At 36.2% G+C, this 16477-nt stretch overlaps 1 protein-coding gene and 1 pseudogene across 2 annotated transcripts; one reads left to right on the top strand and one right to left on the bottom strand.

The window, feature by feature from the left end:
- The first annotated feature begins 387 nt into the window (after positions 1-387).
- Positions 388-7400, top strand: LOC145113408 (oxysterol-binding protein-related protein 3C-like; annotated as a pseudogene). The gene is made up of 11 exons (XR_013710773.1): positions 388-910; positions 1083-1157; positions 1366-1462; positions 5498-5541; positions 5671-5787; positions 5896-5968; positions 6077-6195; positions 6271-6392; positions 6464-6640; positions 6732-7083; positions 7176-7400. The product of XR_013710773.1 is annotated as an oxysterol-binding protein-related protein 3C-like (transcript).
- Positions 7401-10296: 2896 nt separating this feature from the next.
- Positions 10297-14004, bottom strand: LOC145115939 (glutamate receptor 2.9-like). Its single transcript, XM_079052298.1, has 5 exons — positions 12638-14004; positions 11528-12519; positions 11132-11428; positions 10670-11062; positions 10297-10578 (listed from the first exon to the last, which is right to left on the bottom strand). Exons 1-5 carry the CDS (start codon positions 12837-12839, stop codon positions 10312-10314), a joined length of 2151 nt encoding a protein of 716 aa, XP_078908424.1. The 5' UTR covers positions 12840-14004; the 3' UTR covers positions 10297-10311.
- Between the last annotated feature and the right edge of the window lie 2473 nt (positions 14005-16477).

The following is a 16477-nucleotide window of genomic DNA, read 5'->3' as shown; positions in this document are numbered from 1 at the left end:
TCGTGGTGTTTCGTGGTGGGCATCACGAGTATAAACGACCAATGGTCGTCTTCTTCTCTCCCAGCTTCCTCTTCTCTCTTCTGTCTTTCTCTTCTCTCTCTTCTTTCCGGTAGTGGTGAGTATACCGGTGGTTCATGGTGGCCTGAGGTGGCTGACTTGGAAGCTCTCCACGACCGTTGTCGTGGAGAGTATACTGGATGGTCTAAAGAAACTGGGTTTATGACAGAAATGTTAAATGACCCGGATTGAAATAAGAAACCGTGGTATATGCTGATACTAAATAACCTGGTTCACTTTATTACAACTGGGTCTTTTCCACCACATACTTTGTGATTCACTTTTTAGACTAAAACCGTGTTGTACAGTTCATCAAAGATTTCCCTTTGAAGATTTCTATTCTCCCACATCCTAAGTTTCCCTCCAGGTGGAAAATTGGAAAATGATTTTTAATGATTTTTAGTTCCCTCTCAATATTTTCGTTCCCCCCAATACTTCCCTCCCAAATTCTCCTACTGAAAACAACTTACCCTAATTTCAATCCGCCATTCTCCTACCCTAATTTCAACCCGCCATTCCTACACCCAACATCGCCGATTTCCACCGCCCCACCCCAACATTCTGTTTCAGGTGCAGAGAAATTACCAGGCTCTCTATGCCCCAAAACAGACATTCTCTTAACCTAAATAGTAATGTTGATTGTTGAAGTTCTGATGTTAAATGGGTTTAGAGTTCATGACCAACATTACCAAGATCAACAAACGGTGGTGCCTCTAACATCGTCGTCTTCATCTAATGGTAGTGGCGCCTCTGATTTCATATTTCTTTGATTTTTAACTCGCACGGATCCTGGCGGCATCGACGAATGAAGTTGACAAAAAAAGGAATTGAAAAGAGGAGTCGTTTGCATCAGGTAGCAATTTATTACATTTCAATACTCAATTTTTGTTCTTGCTATATTTTTGTTGTTGTCAGTGATGGAACAAGTAATCTGATATATCTCATTTTTCTATTATTTCTCGTTTTCACTTGCTAATCTGTGTTCGGGTGTTCTAACTGTATGTGCGTGTGTTTGATACGTGAAGAGTATGAAACAGGTTGTGACTTTTCAAGGCGTGAGTTACGCTAATTTCATAGGTTCCCACTTTTGGAACTTCCAGGTAAATCTACACCCTTGCTCGTTGTGGATCTAATGATATATTCATGAAACATTACCATCGATCTATTCAACTACGTAGCTTCTCTCATCAATGAATTTTCTGAAGCTTCTCATTTCGTTTTGTTGTTTCCCTTTTTAAGGATGGATTGTTGTGTCATTCAAATGTGGTTTATGAATCTGCGATTCATTCTATTTCTCTTCCTTTTCAGATGAAAAGAATCGGTCCTAATGGTGAATCGCGGAATGAATTTGGGGCCATCTATTTATATGAAGGGATGCAAATTATATCATGGAAAGGGAGGTAAGATTTTGTTACTGTCCTCAATGGTGCAATGACAACACCATCATTAGTGGGTATATTTTTGTCCAAAATCAGTGAATTAATTTTTTATCACAGTTGTATTGTTTATAATATGGTAATTTATTAATCCAGGTAGACAATTTAAGAAATCTTTGCTTGAAAACTTGCAATTTTTGACCCCTGAAACGGCACATGATGTGGAAGACTTGCAAGCCATTGAATCAGTTATTGTGCAGGGATCCCTTGGACTGGTATGCAAACATGTTTGTTTTGTGTTTTTTTAAGCACCTTGACATAGCCTTTTTGTATTGATCTGTTTTCTTGTTCTTGAAATAGGTATTGTAGATACAAAAGTGTTGCTAGAATTGTTCTCGATGTATGAAGAATGGCAAGAAAAGTTGGGTGAAATAAAATCCAAAGAACTTTTCATTGTAGAATTAAGGGATTTAGAAAGAGTAAGAAATATGTTTTTTTTTTCTCTTTGCAAATATTAGTACGTATGTTTGGATACGTACAAGTATATATACCTGATTATGTACCAAAAAGTCTCTAATTTTACAAGGATTCTATAGGATCATGTTATGCATTGAATTAAGCCTTAGACTGTTGGTGTATGTGTTTATTTGGTTGTATTTCAAGCTTTTATTTTTAGTTATGATACTTGATGAATGTGAAGTGATTGTCCCCTTTTTCTAGTTGTGAATTGGAACCATAATGTATTGGCATTACCGATTCAATAAAAATGTCAAAAAAAAAGTTAAAAGCAGTAAAAGGACCCGGTTATATGTTAGAGAACCGGGGTACATGGTGATACAAAAATGCTTCTGCTTAGTATGAAAGGACCCGGTTTTGTTCAAAGGAACCGGGTTATATTATATTAATAGGCCCCGGTTGTTAAACCGGGTTTTATTACTTTTTTAAAATATGACTTGCCTATAAGAAACCCGGTTGGAAATCGGGTTCTTTTAAGCTTTTAACCGGGTTCTTTTACCCATTTTGTAGTAGTGAATATGTTTATAAGACAATATCAATACTTAGATGTCAAAACATCTCGCATTTTAATCATTTAGGGCAACTCCAACAACAAAACACTAAAACACACTAAAATGGTAATCTTTTAACATCAAAATAGAATTTTCATTCCAATCACACACTAAAAGTTTATACTAAAAACATATTCTATTAACATTATAATAAGTCAACATATTCTTTATTATTATATAATTCTATTTAACTTATTTGTTATAACATCTAAATTAACATTAATAACATTATATTGTTAGAAAAAATACATTACATTAATATCCTGAAAGTTACAAATATAATATAATACTATAATTAAAAAGCCGCTGCATTTGTGAAGAAATTATGATAGCTAAAGATTTTATAATGATAATTATTATAGTTTTGAAAATCCTTTATTGAATAAATTATTAAAAATTTAATATAAAAGTAATTTCGTGTTGGAGAAAAGCACCACCAAATATGGCTGTCAAAATTTATCCCACAATAATAACGGCTATTATGCCATATGATTGGAGAAAAATTTGACAAAATTCCACCATTTTACCAGTTGGATTTGGTCTTATACAAGATTTGGTGATTTGAGGCGCTAAAATTTCTAAATAATAATTATTTTACATTCTACTTTTTCAACATATTTGGTTGCCAAATCCATCCAACGTTACATACTTTTATTAAAATTTCATTCCACACTCATGTGTGCTCGTATATGTTAAAAGTACTGTAGCATTTTAGTTTGACGTTTTGGTCTTTTTTTTTGCTTAACCAAAATACCTATTTTCTCAATCCAAACTTGCTATTTCTTTCATTTTTGCACTTTTTAATGATAAGGGATCACACTAGTTAAGTTTAGGGTCCTTTCGAAAAAAAAAACAATTTTCACTTTTAAAGTTTAACGGGCAATTTATAAATTTTGAGCCTTTTTTTTTATCAAACTTTGACATTTTTAGCTTATAACTCATTATTCAAGTTTAATTAACTTAATCTAAGCTAACTTTATTCAATTTATCCAAAAATTCCCAAATTTTTAAAAAATCAACCAGAAAGTCAAAACTAGTTTTTGACAGCATCAAAAGTGAATCTGGAGCTGACCTCTAACCTTCACTATATTTGCATATGATCGTCGAATGAGTTGATTCGTTTTGCTGCACCTTCCTCTCATGCCACACTATATCTTATGATCAAGAATCAATTGATTTAGATATGTATAGCTCAAGTTATAAAGCTCCAAAAATGATATCTCCACACTTTAATTTTTCAGCATTAGAAAAATTCAGCATTTCCAGCCTTGTGCAGAATTTTTCCTCAACTTTGTACATTCATAAATTTTTCATACGAAGTCGGATTTGGTTGATTTTTTTTTTCATATGTGCTTTGTGTTGTATTGAATACAAAGTAGAACAAAAAATCAACCGATTTGTTTCATTTATGTTTAAGTTACATAGCCTCAAACATGGGCTGCTTGGCATAAAAATACTAATATTTTGCACTTATAAAATTACCTATTTTTATGGGTCTTTCCATTCCAATAATGGATTATATGTTAAATAATTTAATGTATTCTAAACTTGTTGTTATCATATAGTAGCTTCAAAACGTTTGTATCTGCTCAAGTTCTAATACTTTTTTCATAAATATAAATCAAGTTTAATAGTACTTCCATGGTTTTAAAGGATGGAATTCATGATTCCATTCCATTTTGTTATTTTACCAACATCATCTATATATTGCATAATGTCTACTAAAATGTTAACACCATCATCTTTATCTTAATTATCTAAATTTTAAAGTCCAATTTCAACACCAAACAAAGTGGATGTTTGTGTTCTGTTTTGTTCTCCCGATCATTCTAGAGAAGCACAAGGAAAACCTTTTATTAACCTTTCATGAAAAAGTTGCTGATATTTGAAATGAATTGGATTTTGGATGTATTTTTTATAAGATTGGGGTGTTACATACCTTCCTGACAAGTATATCCGATATAATGGAGTATTATTAACCTTTCCTCCTAGTTGGGATTGAAATCAACAAGTTGTCATTACGATATATTTTCAAGAAATACAAAACATACCATGCTATAAATTGAGAATATCTGACTGGTTGTGAGGAGTGTGGATGTGCATACATCAAATATGTTTTATGCACTACTAGAAAACAGACCTTTAATGACACGCTTTTTACGACACACACTGATTAATGATACGCAAAAGTGCGTGCCCTAAAAATAATGTCAGATCTTTAGAAATTTGAAGAATTTAGGACGCGCATTTTTGCGTGCCCTAAAATTAGTGTCTAAAAAAAAACATGGAGGGCGCTTATGTTAAATGCGTGTCGTCTAGAAATGTCACTTTATAATTTTACAAACGCGCTCTTCAGCAACTAGCAGCGGGAAAAAGGAAATCAAAAAAATTAGAAAACCCGCCTTCCTTGTTTCCCCTCTTTAGCTCTGGGTGTGTTCTTTTACCACAAAAATCTTCTCTGGTCTTCCTCCGCCTCCTTATATCGAGTGTTGATTGCTTCTTTCCCTTGCACTCCGACCGCCGCCACCGATTCTTCCCCGTTCATTGACATCGATCAAGGCAACAGGCACGCCATCTTCCATTCTCTCTTGCTGATCGAGACATTCAAGTATATACATATTTACATTACGCCTTCAACAATTGAAACCCTAACCATAGTTGTTCCTCAGTTATATGCACTACACTATTTATGTAGTGAATTGACTTGTTTTCTGTGTCCATTATCCTCATCACAAAACAGCATCAAGTCTAGGGCTTTTTTCACAAAATCACATCCAGTATCCTCATTCCACACGATGGCAAGAACGCTTAACAACGGTGGCGACCTTGATGAGGCTCGCCTCACCTCGTCGGCAACCTCCTACTTACCTCACCTCATCGGCGAATCCAATTCCCCTCTACCTTACTCCAACTCGATCGGACTCACCTCACTTACTTCTACCCACTGGAACCGATCAAGTAAGTTTATATTACACAAATAAGACATAACTAAAAATAATGATGTTGAAGTTGAAGCACAAAGAGGCAGATGGAAGGGAGAGGTACACTAACTTATTTCTCTTATCTTTTTCTTTCACAATCTCATCATTTTGCTCTGTTTTGGGTACTTATTACATATAACATCTATGTTCTATTATCATCATTCATTGTTTTCTTTTGTGTTTTTACAGGAGCGTGATAGTTACTGGAGGTCAATGCAGAAGTATGTAGGTGCTGATATCACATCAATGGTGACTCTACCGGTACTCATTTTTGAACCCATGACAATGCTACAGAAAATGGCAGAGGTATTTCCCAACACCGATATGTTTCTATAATCTATATCTTCTTCTTCTTCTTCTATAATTGTTCATAGTAAAGTAGTAATGAGTAAGAGACTTTTATTGTTTTTGTAGTTGATGGAATACGCCCATCTTTTAGAGCAAGCAGATAATTGTGAGGATCCATACATGCGATTAGTATATACAGGTAAGAATCATTACCCTTAATTCCTTACACACATAGACACACACTACACTGATACACTCCTCTTTCTATATAAATTTTCAAAACCATGAATTTTTTTTCCTATTACAGCATCATGGTTTATATCAATATATTATGCTCTACAACGAACCTGGAAGCCTTTCAATCCAATTCTTGGTGAAACATATGAAATGGTTAATCATTGTGGCATTACATTTATTGCAGAGCAGGTAAAAAAAAACTTTAAAGATCTTTCATATTTTTAAGAGTTTATTAATTTGATAATACGTTAATGTAAAAATTAGGTGAGTCATCACCCTCCAATAAGTGTTGCACATGCTGAAAATGAGCATTTTGTATATGATATAACTTCAAAGGTGAAGACCAAGTTTCTTGGTAACTCTGTTGATGTTTATCCTCTTCGAAGGTAAATAACTAACTCTACCATGTTTTTTTTTAAATATAAAAAATATGGATGATATGTTGTTATAATTGCAGAACTCGTTTGAAGCTAAAGAAAGATGGAGTAATTCTAGAATTAGTACCGCCTCCAACAAAAGTCAACAATTTAATATTTGGAAGAACATGGATTGATTCCCCAGGGGAGATGGTTTTGACCAATTTGACATCACGAGATAAAGTTGTCCTCTATTTTCAACCTTGTGGTTGGTTCGGGTGCGTGGTTTTTAAATACACAAAAGTAAACTTCAATTTTTTTTACATTGTATATAAATTTACTTTTTTTTGTTTTTTAATTTGTGTGCAGTGTTGGACGACATGAAGTGGATGGATATGTATACAATTTAGAAGAATAACCAAAAATATTAATGCCAGGAAAATGGAATGAATCCATGAGCTATCAGCCTTGTGATTATGAAGGGGAACCTCTCCCAAATACTGAACTCACACAGGTAGGTTTCAATATTTTAGATTCATATATTTTAATTTTTATTGGTAGATATTCAATAATAAGAGCAGATCCGGATGATGTGAGTCTTAGATATCACCGTGCCTCGATTTATGTTGAGCTTGGAAACTATCACAAGGCTGCTGAATCATATGAGCAAATCTGGCAACTTCGTCCTCAAAATCTTGAAGCATTGAAGACAGCAGCTATGGTTTCGACTTTGGACTTACAAATCTATATATAATATATGTTATTTTCCAATTTGAATGAATGGGTATTAATTAACTTTTTTGGTATTTTCAGATGTACCAAAGATGTAGTCAGCATGATCGCATTGTCAGCATTCTTGACGATTATTTGAGAAAGAACCCAAAAGATGTTGATGTGAGTGTGGTTCATTTATTGGCTTCAATGCATATGTTGGGAAATGCACATGACAAAGCTCTTCACCATATTGAGTATGCACAACAGAATTATTCTGCTGCTAAAGACTTACCTGTTGATCTTGGAAACATGGAAAAAGCATAGGTATTTTTTTTAAAGGACTCCTTTATATATCATGGATTGGGATAAGAAGAAATGGAAGTATAACGCTATAATAGAATTTTTTGTGGAAAGAACATTACTATTTCATATATTTAGCCCTTGAGTGACTTGTTTCTCTTTGAAACTAACCTTGTTCTCTTCTGTTGTCAAATGTTTGTACGCTTTCTTCTGTGTTTTCACACATGAGATTGTAAATGATTATTCTCACTTAATTATTGAAGCTGCTGACTCATTAATGACCGTAAAGCACCATGCATGAATCCGCATTGAAGTACTACCTTATGTTAGAAGGGAATGATGGTGTCAATAAAGTAAGTAAATAATTACAACCATGAAGGATAATTATTATCATTTTCTATTGCTTTTCAATTCATGAACTGGTTTTAAACAGGCCTTCTTTATGAAACCTTGGCTTATATTGATAATTGAGATGATACTATCTAAAATAAGATTTAGAAAGTTTGTGCATTGTGCCAGAATGGCACCAGAAAAGAAGTTGAGACAAGAGGATTTCCCTGGAGCAAACTTTGAAGAATTATTGGCATAAATGACATATGGAATGAGAAGAAAAAGAAAGGTATACCATCATCTAGACTTTCTTTTCAGTCTTGATTCTTAGTCCTACTATTAGTGTGTGTGTGTGTGTATATATATATATGTTTAATGAATGCATAGTTGTAACATTCATAGTCAGTCTCTTGTTGATATATATATATATATATATATATATATATATATCATCAACATAATTGCTTCTTCTTTGTATGGCTAGTTCTCCTCTATTGACCATGGAGTAAGCAAGCTGTCTCTTCTGTCAAAGGTTAGAATCGCGAATTACAATCAAGACTTGTGATTAGTTGTATATGTTGGATAGTAGATTATTTGACATTTTTTGCAACAGGTGTTAACAATGACTGTGAGATTCATTCAAAAGGATGCATAGGAGAAGAAAACATCATTCAACCCCAGACCGTATTTCAAGTTATTCATTGATTGGCTGCTTGACCTTAGTACCCTTGATCCGGTTTTTGAAAGTGCAAACTTTCAGGTGTGTATTCACTTTTCTCTTTTCTCTATCATATCATCTCGTATTGTATTGCATGTTAAGTTACCGATTTGCCTTGTGCATGTTTTGATAGCTCTAGCAACCTCCTTCCATGCCCTGTTGCCTCTCAAAGTTCCTGCATTCAGGTTATTCTCTTAGAAAGGAAATTGTCAAAGGAGATTGTCAAAGGAGAATTTAGTCATGGGTTTCTTTTAATGTTGTACATGTTTTGTTTTCTATAATAAATATTATGCAATATTAGCAATGTGTTACATTTACTTACTATTGGAATGATTATTTGTATTTGGCATATTAATGCAATGAATTATCTTTATTGTTTATGGTATTTTATTTTGTATTATGAGACTTTTAATGTGTTATTTAATTTGAAAATTAGTAAATCTATTAAAAATATAAAATTTTAAAAACATTTAAAATTATGACACGCAAAAATGTGTGTCGTCTTCCTTTACGACAGGGGCTTCCTTGATACGCATTGCGTGTCATAAACACGCACGTCGTAAGGTTACGACACGCAAATGCGTGTCGTCTTCCTTTATGACAGGGCCTTTCTTGATACGCATTGCGTGTCATAACTGCGCTTCGTAAATGCGCGTCATAAATGTGCGTCGTAAATAGACGACGCTGAAAAGCGTGTCGTCTCTCGTTATGACAGAGTCTTCCTTGACACGCATTTGCGCGTCGTCTGAGCGTTTTATGACACGCATTGCACGTCGTAAAAGGCTGTTTTTCTAGTAGTGATGGTAATCAAGATCTAATATATCATTTAAGAAAATTAGATTAACGTTATGATTGTTTTCTCTAGCTCTCTTCATGTTTGTATGTTTATTATTCGTAGAACATTAAGGGCTTGTTTAGTATGATGAAACGAAATCATCAAAGAATGGAATATGAACAATATAATGGACTTAGCAAAGTGATTAATGAAATAGATCGTTACATTCTACTGCTTGGTTGGCATGAAAGAATGGAATGAATCATTAAAACATATTGTTTCTTTATTAATATATAAATAGAAACCCAAGGGCAGAGGGAGTAGACCACTCCCAACCTATCCAACTCAATATCAACTTTTCTCTTTCTTCTCTCTTCCATCTTTCCTAATCCACTATACATGTAAAACCATATTCGTAGCCCATTTAACCCATTAACTAATTAAAAACATGCAACATTATTTTATTACAAGCTTTTATGCATGAAGTACAAGTTTCAGAGAGAGAGAGAGAGAGAGAGAGAGAGGGAGGGAGGGAGGGAGGGGTTCCCCTACAACCCGCAAGAGGCTTCTTCTGGTGGTACCCACCAAACTCAAATCCATCACCCAGGCGGTACTGCTGGAGCCTGTTCACAACTCCGAGCACCCTAAATGGAGTAAATTGATAAATAACGAAAAGAACACAATTTTAGGATAATAAACTTTAATTAAATCAAAACATATTATAGTCATTTTGATGCCCATTCCACCCTACACCTACAACCACACCTATACATACACACACTTGCTGAGGCCCACACTAACAAGCCCACACCCTACACCTACAACCACACCTATACATACACACACTTGCTGAGGCCCACACTAACAAGCCCATATATGTTTGAGCAAGTAAGAATTTAATGAATGAATGTTTTAAAAAGTAACAAGTAACAAAAAATCAATAAAAAAAATATTTTGGTCATCTTACCTAATGTACTTTCTAGTTTATTTGACAAATCTATAAACTAAACAAAAAACCAAAAAGAAAATAGATTTCATTTCATGTCAAACAAAATCGTTATAGATTCCAATTTCTTCATATTTTAATACTTTGACATAATCATTCATTCCAACTACATTCTGCGAACCAAACGCCTCCCAATCCTTTTCAAAATGTAGACGACAAGACAAACAGTTGATGTCCCTCCCGTTAACACAAATAGTGTCGAGAAGCTCTGAGGGCTAAGACTCTCATATTCGTTAGGAAACGATTCATCATCGTCCACACACTTCTCGGATGTAAGAAACGTGTCTTCAAGTTTTTTCAGTTTCCCACTTTCTGATGCAGTCATTAAGGCTTTGTTTGCCTCAGAAAGCCATGAAAATTCCCTTGGAAATGCCTGCATGCAATTTAATTTGACTTTTTAGGTTAAAAAAAACTTTGGAATTCGTAGAATCGACCTCAAAAGTTAAACTGACGAAACCACTTACGAATCCAAATCCACCAACTTTGAATGTCTCTCCAGTTCTAACGAAGCTCTTGCAGTACTGAGCTAGGAAGACTTTGGCTACCGGAACTTCAAGAAATATGGCGGCGATTTCGCCTCTGTTTAGGGCTTGTGCATATTGAGGAGTTGAGTTATAGCTCTTAATCTTGATGCTCTTGAAACCGAGAACATCCTTCAAGTAGTGGTTGATAAAGGACCCGTTGCAGTACCCCACTGTTGCATTCATGTTCCTGAGCATCTCAACACTGGTTATGGTGGGTTCGAGTTGTTGAGCAGTTAGCATGCTGGCCAAGCTAGCCGTGTAGCTCTGTGTGATGTTTAGAGCCACAAACAGCCAGACGACAACAGCCACTCTTGACCAATCGCTACACAACCTGTCCCATGAAAATGATTATGTGTGATACGAAGAGATCAAAGATTAGAAAAAGTTTGTAAGTTTGTAAATGGTACCTCGCAAAGTAAAGAGTGTAGCGAATGCAAGCCAAATGATGGAGCCTTGAAGATAGTTAGGGTGGGGTCTCTCGATCAACCAAATGACGAAGTCGTTGTAAAGGGTGATTGCTGCTATTAACCACCACATTCCAGCAGTGAAAGGCGCCATAAACAACCATGGCTGGTTTGATAATTTGGATCGGTTGGGGACGATCATCTCCAAACCAGATTCGGTGTATGGTTGTGTGAAATCGACGTAGTCGTGCCTTCTCGCCACAATTGTTACATCGCCTGCTATCGCGTCAAATTTATGTTTAGAATTAAGAAAAGAAGAAGACAAAAAATCAGTGATATACGTCAAAATTTAGGGTTCGGTTTTGTAGAAGATAGAGTTGTTATGATGACAGACCTCTGCTGGTATTTGGCTTATCAGCTCATCATAAGAACCATTGAATGGAAAATAATCGTATGGCAATTTCAATTCTCTCATCATCTCATCAAACACAGCGATTGCGAATCCACTAATGACAGTTTCATTCTTCTTGGGATTATATTCCACGTTTACGAATTGCTTAAACAGAGATCTACCAGGCACGCCGACCCTCATCCGAATCTCTGTACTTTTGGCTTGATCCTGGCACTTTTTATTGGCATACCACGGTTGCGCAGACCACAAAGCTTGCCCGACTTTGTCCATTGCTTTATTGACGCCATCGTCAATTGTCTCTGAAAACCCTGATCCTTCGGTCCTGTGCACACTGTGATATCCCTTTCCTACCACGGTCACGATCTCCACAGTACTCTGCGGGGGTGGAATTTTGTGATCAAAGTTTTCAGGTGACATTTCTTCTAATAATTTCACGGTTTTGTATCCTTGCACGACAAAAATTCCAGGTTCGTCCTCCTCTTCTTCTGGGTAATCGGAACTGGAATTTTGACGGAATCTTTTTCTGAAATCTCTAAAATCCGGCGTGTTATCCTGAAAGTAGCTTTTGACACCAGCCATGCCTTTCAATGAAGAAATCGTGGAATGAAAACGATCTGTGATTCCATTAGTTGCAATCCATAGGTACCTAACTCCGGTCATTTCCATCTCCGTGACTTCCTGAAAGAGACGAATCCCGAGTTCCAGAGATGTATGAGTTACAAAGAATTTAACTTGTTGTTTCTTGAACACCTCAAGCTCTTCTTCTAACAAACATGAACCAGATGTGAGTGGTAAGATATGGTTTAGCTCAGAACCTGTTTGTCGAAATGCCTGAGAGAGAGGAGAGATGATTGATGCTGTTGAGGCTAGATGTGAAGCTTCATATATGATAACCTCGGCTATGGCAGAAGCTTCTTCCCATGTATGACTTCCCAAAATGGCTTTCAAATTGTCTTTATTAATAAGATGTTTTGCTGCATTCCCACATCATCTCTCAGTATGTTAGCATATGGGTACGATTCAAAACAACCAAATTAAACTTCTTTCACATGAATTTGACAACTTTTGAATAAGAAAAACAGAATAATTTACCTGCAATAGCTGCATGAAGGGGTTTGTTTCGAGAGTTTTGAAGATATAAAACAGAAGTCTGATTGGTTTTGATGTTGAAATCTTGAATTGCTATCTCAATGGCTACTTTGGCCTCTTTTCCAGGCCTAGAAGCTTGATCAAGAATCACACCAATGCTGAAATCTGCACTGATCACTGATGCTTGCATAAGAAACCACAGCATTGAGAAAGCCACCAGAGAAGACAACGAAACCCACAGTCTCCAGCGAAGCTGATGAAGGTATTGACGATCTGAAACCCTCTAACCCACCCAACCCCGACGAAGAAGGTTGGTCGATTTCCTCTCTAGTTTCTGATTTCTTGGTTTCAACAACCCCAGATCACGCACCTCTCGTCCCCCCTCTCTCTCTCGCCGGAAAGCATCATCACCATTACTAATCTTGGTCTCAACAACTCCGATCTTCTCAAAACTTCGGTAACGAATTTCGACATAGATGCAAGTTACCGGCGGCGAGGAATTAGACCCAGATTACTTTATTATGATTTTTATTTCATCAATAGGTAGCGTATCTTTAATCATCTATCATTTGTTCATTTATTCAATGTTTACGTCAATTACCTTTTCCAAGTCTCTGATTGGTTTATGAACTGTGAAATTGTAATCTTAATTTGGTAAATTTGGCGGATTTTAGGGGAAAATATGTGAATATAAATAGAAGCCAATTGGTGATTTTGAACCTGTAATCAAAGCTAAGCTAGTGGAATCTTTACATAAGCTCGAAAAGTATGGGACGCCTGTTCCAGTAAATTGACTCTCCTCTTGGGCGGATACGACATTCAATTGACTGAATAGATGGCTCTTCTTCACCAGCTGAATCGTATTCTCCTATCAAATGTGAGAGAAAGCAATAAACAGGAAATACAGTACGTGATAAGAGCTTATTCCAAACTATTAAATGCCAAAAAAATGAGGATGGGGAGATGATCCTGGGGTGGAAGACAGGTTCCATGAAATAAATCTAGGTTGATGGGTTATTTTGTGTGTGTGTGAACGAATGAACGTTTGTTATAAACAAGGTTTTGATTTTTTTTCCTGGTTTGATTGGTTTCATACAGGTTGAAATCGAGGACTTATTTTATTTGGAATTGGTGCAGTTTCTTAGAAAAATGGTTTGGTTTGGTTTTAATTTCAGGTTTAAGGTTTCATTTTGATTTAGTGTCGTTAGATTTGGCATCGGTGGTTATTGGTGGTGTTGTAAGCCGGTTGTCGGAGTTGGTTTCAAGGGCGGTGGTGGGTGGTCATGTTGGACTGTGGATTAAAGAGCAATAATGTTGGAGAGAGAGAGAGAGAGAGAGAGAGAGAGAGAGAGAGAGAGAGAGAGAGAGAGAGAGAGAGAGAGAGAGGTGGGCCCATTTTTATATTTAATAATAATAATAATTTTAAAAAGTGAAAGAAAAATTAAAACTAAATTCATTAAGGGTATAATAGTCTTTTTAGTTTGGACAGGGACCAAAACTGCATGTAAACCAGCTCAAAAGGACCATCAATCCAAAAAAGTCGAGGTTTGGACTTATTTCTCGTTTTGTAATCTCAAAAATTTCTTGGAAGCTTTCTTGATAACTGTTTTAATATGAATAAAAGTGTCTTAAACTCTTAATCTGAAAGAGCTATGGCCAATGGTTTAAAATGCAATGACATTTTGATTATCTTTATTACTCATTCAAACTCTTACAAGGCAAAGGCCCTTTTTGTCTACGTGTGTCATTTTCAGAAGTCAACATGTAAGAGACTGTGACGTGATCATCCATCCATATGCTCTTACATTAATATCTATAAATAATTAAGATAAAACTGCAAAAAGTCTCCGTAATTGTCACTTTTGTCTAAAAAGGTTTAAACTAGCACCGGAGGTCCAAACATTTCATTTTTTTGCGAATTTGGTCCAATTTCCTTTGAACTTTTTTATAATGACAATTTTGCCATTTTTCCTTTTTCATTTTTTTATTAATTTATTAGTTTTTTGATTAAAATAGATAAAAACAAAATAGAAAGCCAATTAGAACACACCATCTCCACGCCACTGTCGGAGAATCAGAATGCCGCTACCATCTTCCTCAGCAAACCCTTCGTCGAAGTTTAAGCGAACAACTCCATCTTCACTCACCTTCTCAGGCGACCATGTTCCTAGCAAACCCTTCGATTATAACAACGATCTGGGTGGGTGTTGTAGATACAGAAGGAGGGAGGCCATGAGGCGACAACGGTTCAAGATGAACAGAACATAAGGAGGGAAGATTGAGGAAGATCTCTAAAGTCCAACGAATAGATCTGAACTCTTGTGAACTGTTGAAATAATTCAGAGTTCAGGTGTTTTTCTGCACATTTTTAAATTAGTATTACTTAGTTTTTCATTGAATAAATCAAAGATCACGTGAATATGATTCCCTGGTCTTTAGCATGTAGCTAGTTAGTTCCTATTTTTCTGCTAAGTTCCTAGTTTAAATAGAAAGGAAAATGTACGTTGTGATTGTATCTTCCTGTTTACTTTTCTTGCTGCTCAGTGAATAAAACAATACCACTTTGCCTCATTTATCTCTTTGTTTCACATGTGCTCTGTGCTCACTGTGCAGATTATTAAAGTTGCTTATTCCAGTTTTACCCCTCCTATCACTTATCATTTTTGTCCCCTGTGTAGTTTACTTTCCAGTCCCTTGTTTCTCTTTTGGTACAAAGTCCTTGTCACCCCTACAAAAGACCAACATTTGGTATCAGAGCTTTCAGGTGCATGCCCAAGTACCAGTCTCGAGAAGAGATGTCTGGAAATAATGGAAATGGCGACAAGGAAAGTCAGATCACTTTTCACTACCCTATGCTCACCCGGAGTAATTATGGTGCATGGGCTATAAAGATGAGGGTATTCATGCAAGCTCAAGGAGTTTGGGAAGCAGTGGAGCCCAGAACTCAGAACACGGTTGTAGAAGTAAAGAAGGATAAGATGGCACTGGCGGCCATCTACCAAGGCATTCCTGAAGACTTGCTACTCTCGTTGGCAGAGAAGAAGACAGCCAAACAGGCATGGGATGCCTTGAAGACCATGCTTATGGGAGAAGATAGGGTGAAGACAGCTAGAATACAGACACTGAAGACAGAGTTTGAAGCCATGATAATGAAGGAGACAGAAGGGATAGATGACTTTGCTGCAAAAATATGCAACATAGTGAGTACTATGCGCACCCTTGGGGACACTATAGAGGAGTCCTATGTTGTGAAGAAACTGCTGAGAGCAGTACCACCCAAGTTTCTCCAGATTGCTTCTACAATTGAGCAATTTGGAGATATAAACTCCATGTACGTTGAAGAAGTGATTGGAAGACTTAAAGCCTATGAAGAACGGATGAAAGGCCATGGTGAGACAGAAGATAGAAAGCTTCTCATGAACTATCAGCAGTGGTCGGAGAAGAACAAGAAGAAGGGTGATGGTGACTCAAAAACAAAAACAAACCGTAGTGGTTTCAATGGGTCACGTGGAAGAGAAAGAGGCAGAGGAAGAGGTCGTGGTGGTCGTGGCAGAGGTGGTTACTATAATCAAGGAGGCCAAGGCACATCAAGAAGTCAAGATAAAAGTAATGTGCAGTGCTACAATTGCCAGGAGTTCGGGCACTATGCAGCAGAGTGTAAGAACCCAAAGAAAGAAAGTAATCAAGAAAGTAACTTAGTCCAGGATGATAACGAACCAACTTTGTTGGTTTCATCTTTTGAAGTCAAAGAAGAAACATGAGAAGTGTTCCTAAATGAAGAAAAGGTGAAGCCTGAATTAAAACCAAATGGTGGTGTCTTGAATCAGTAAAAAATGTGGTATC

This window comes from Lactuca virosa, chromosome 5, assembly GCF_052849685.1.
Source record: "Lactuca virosa cultivar CGN04683 chromosome 5, Lactuca_virosa_CGN04683_v6, whole genome shotgun sequence".
NCBI classification, from domain to species: Eukaryota; Viridiplantae; Streptophyta; class Magnoliopsida; order Asterales; family Asteraceae; genus Lactuca; species Lactuca virosa.
The sequence above is the reverse complement of the archived record's forward strand: the minus strand, read 5'-3'. Positions and strand labels throughout refer to the sequence as shown.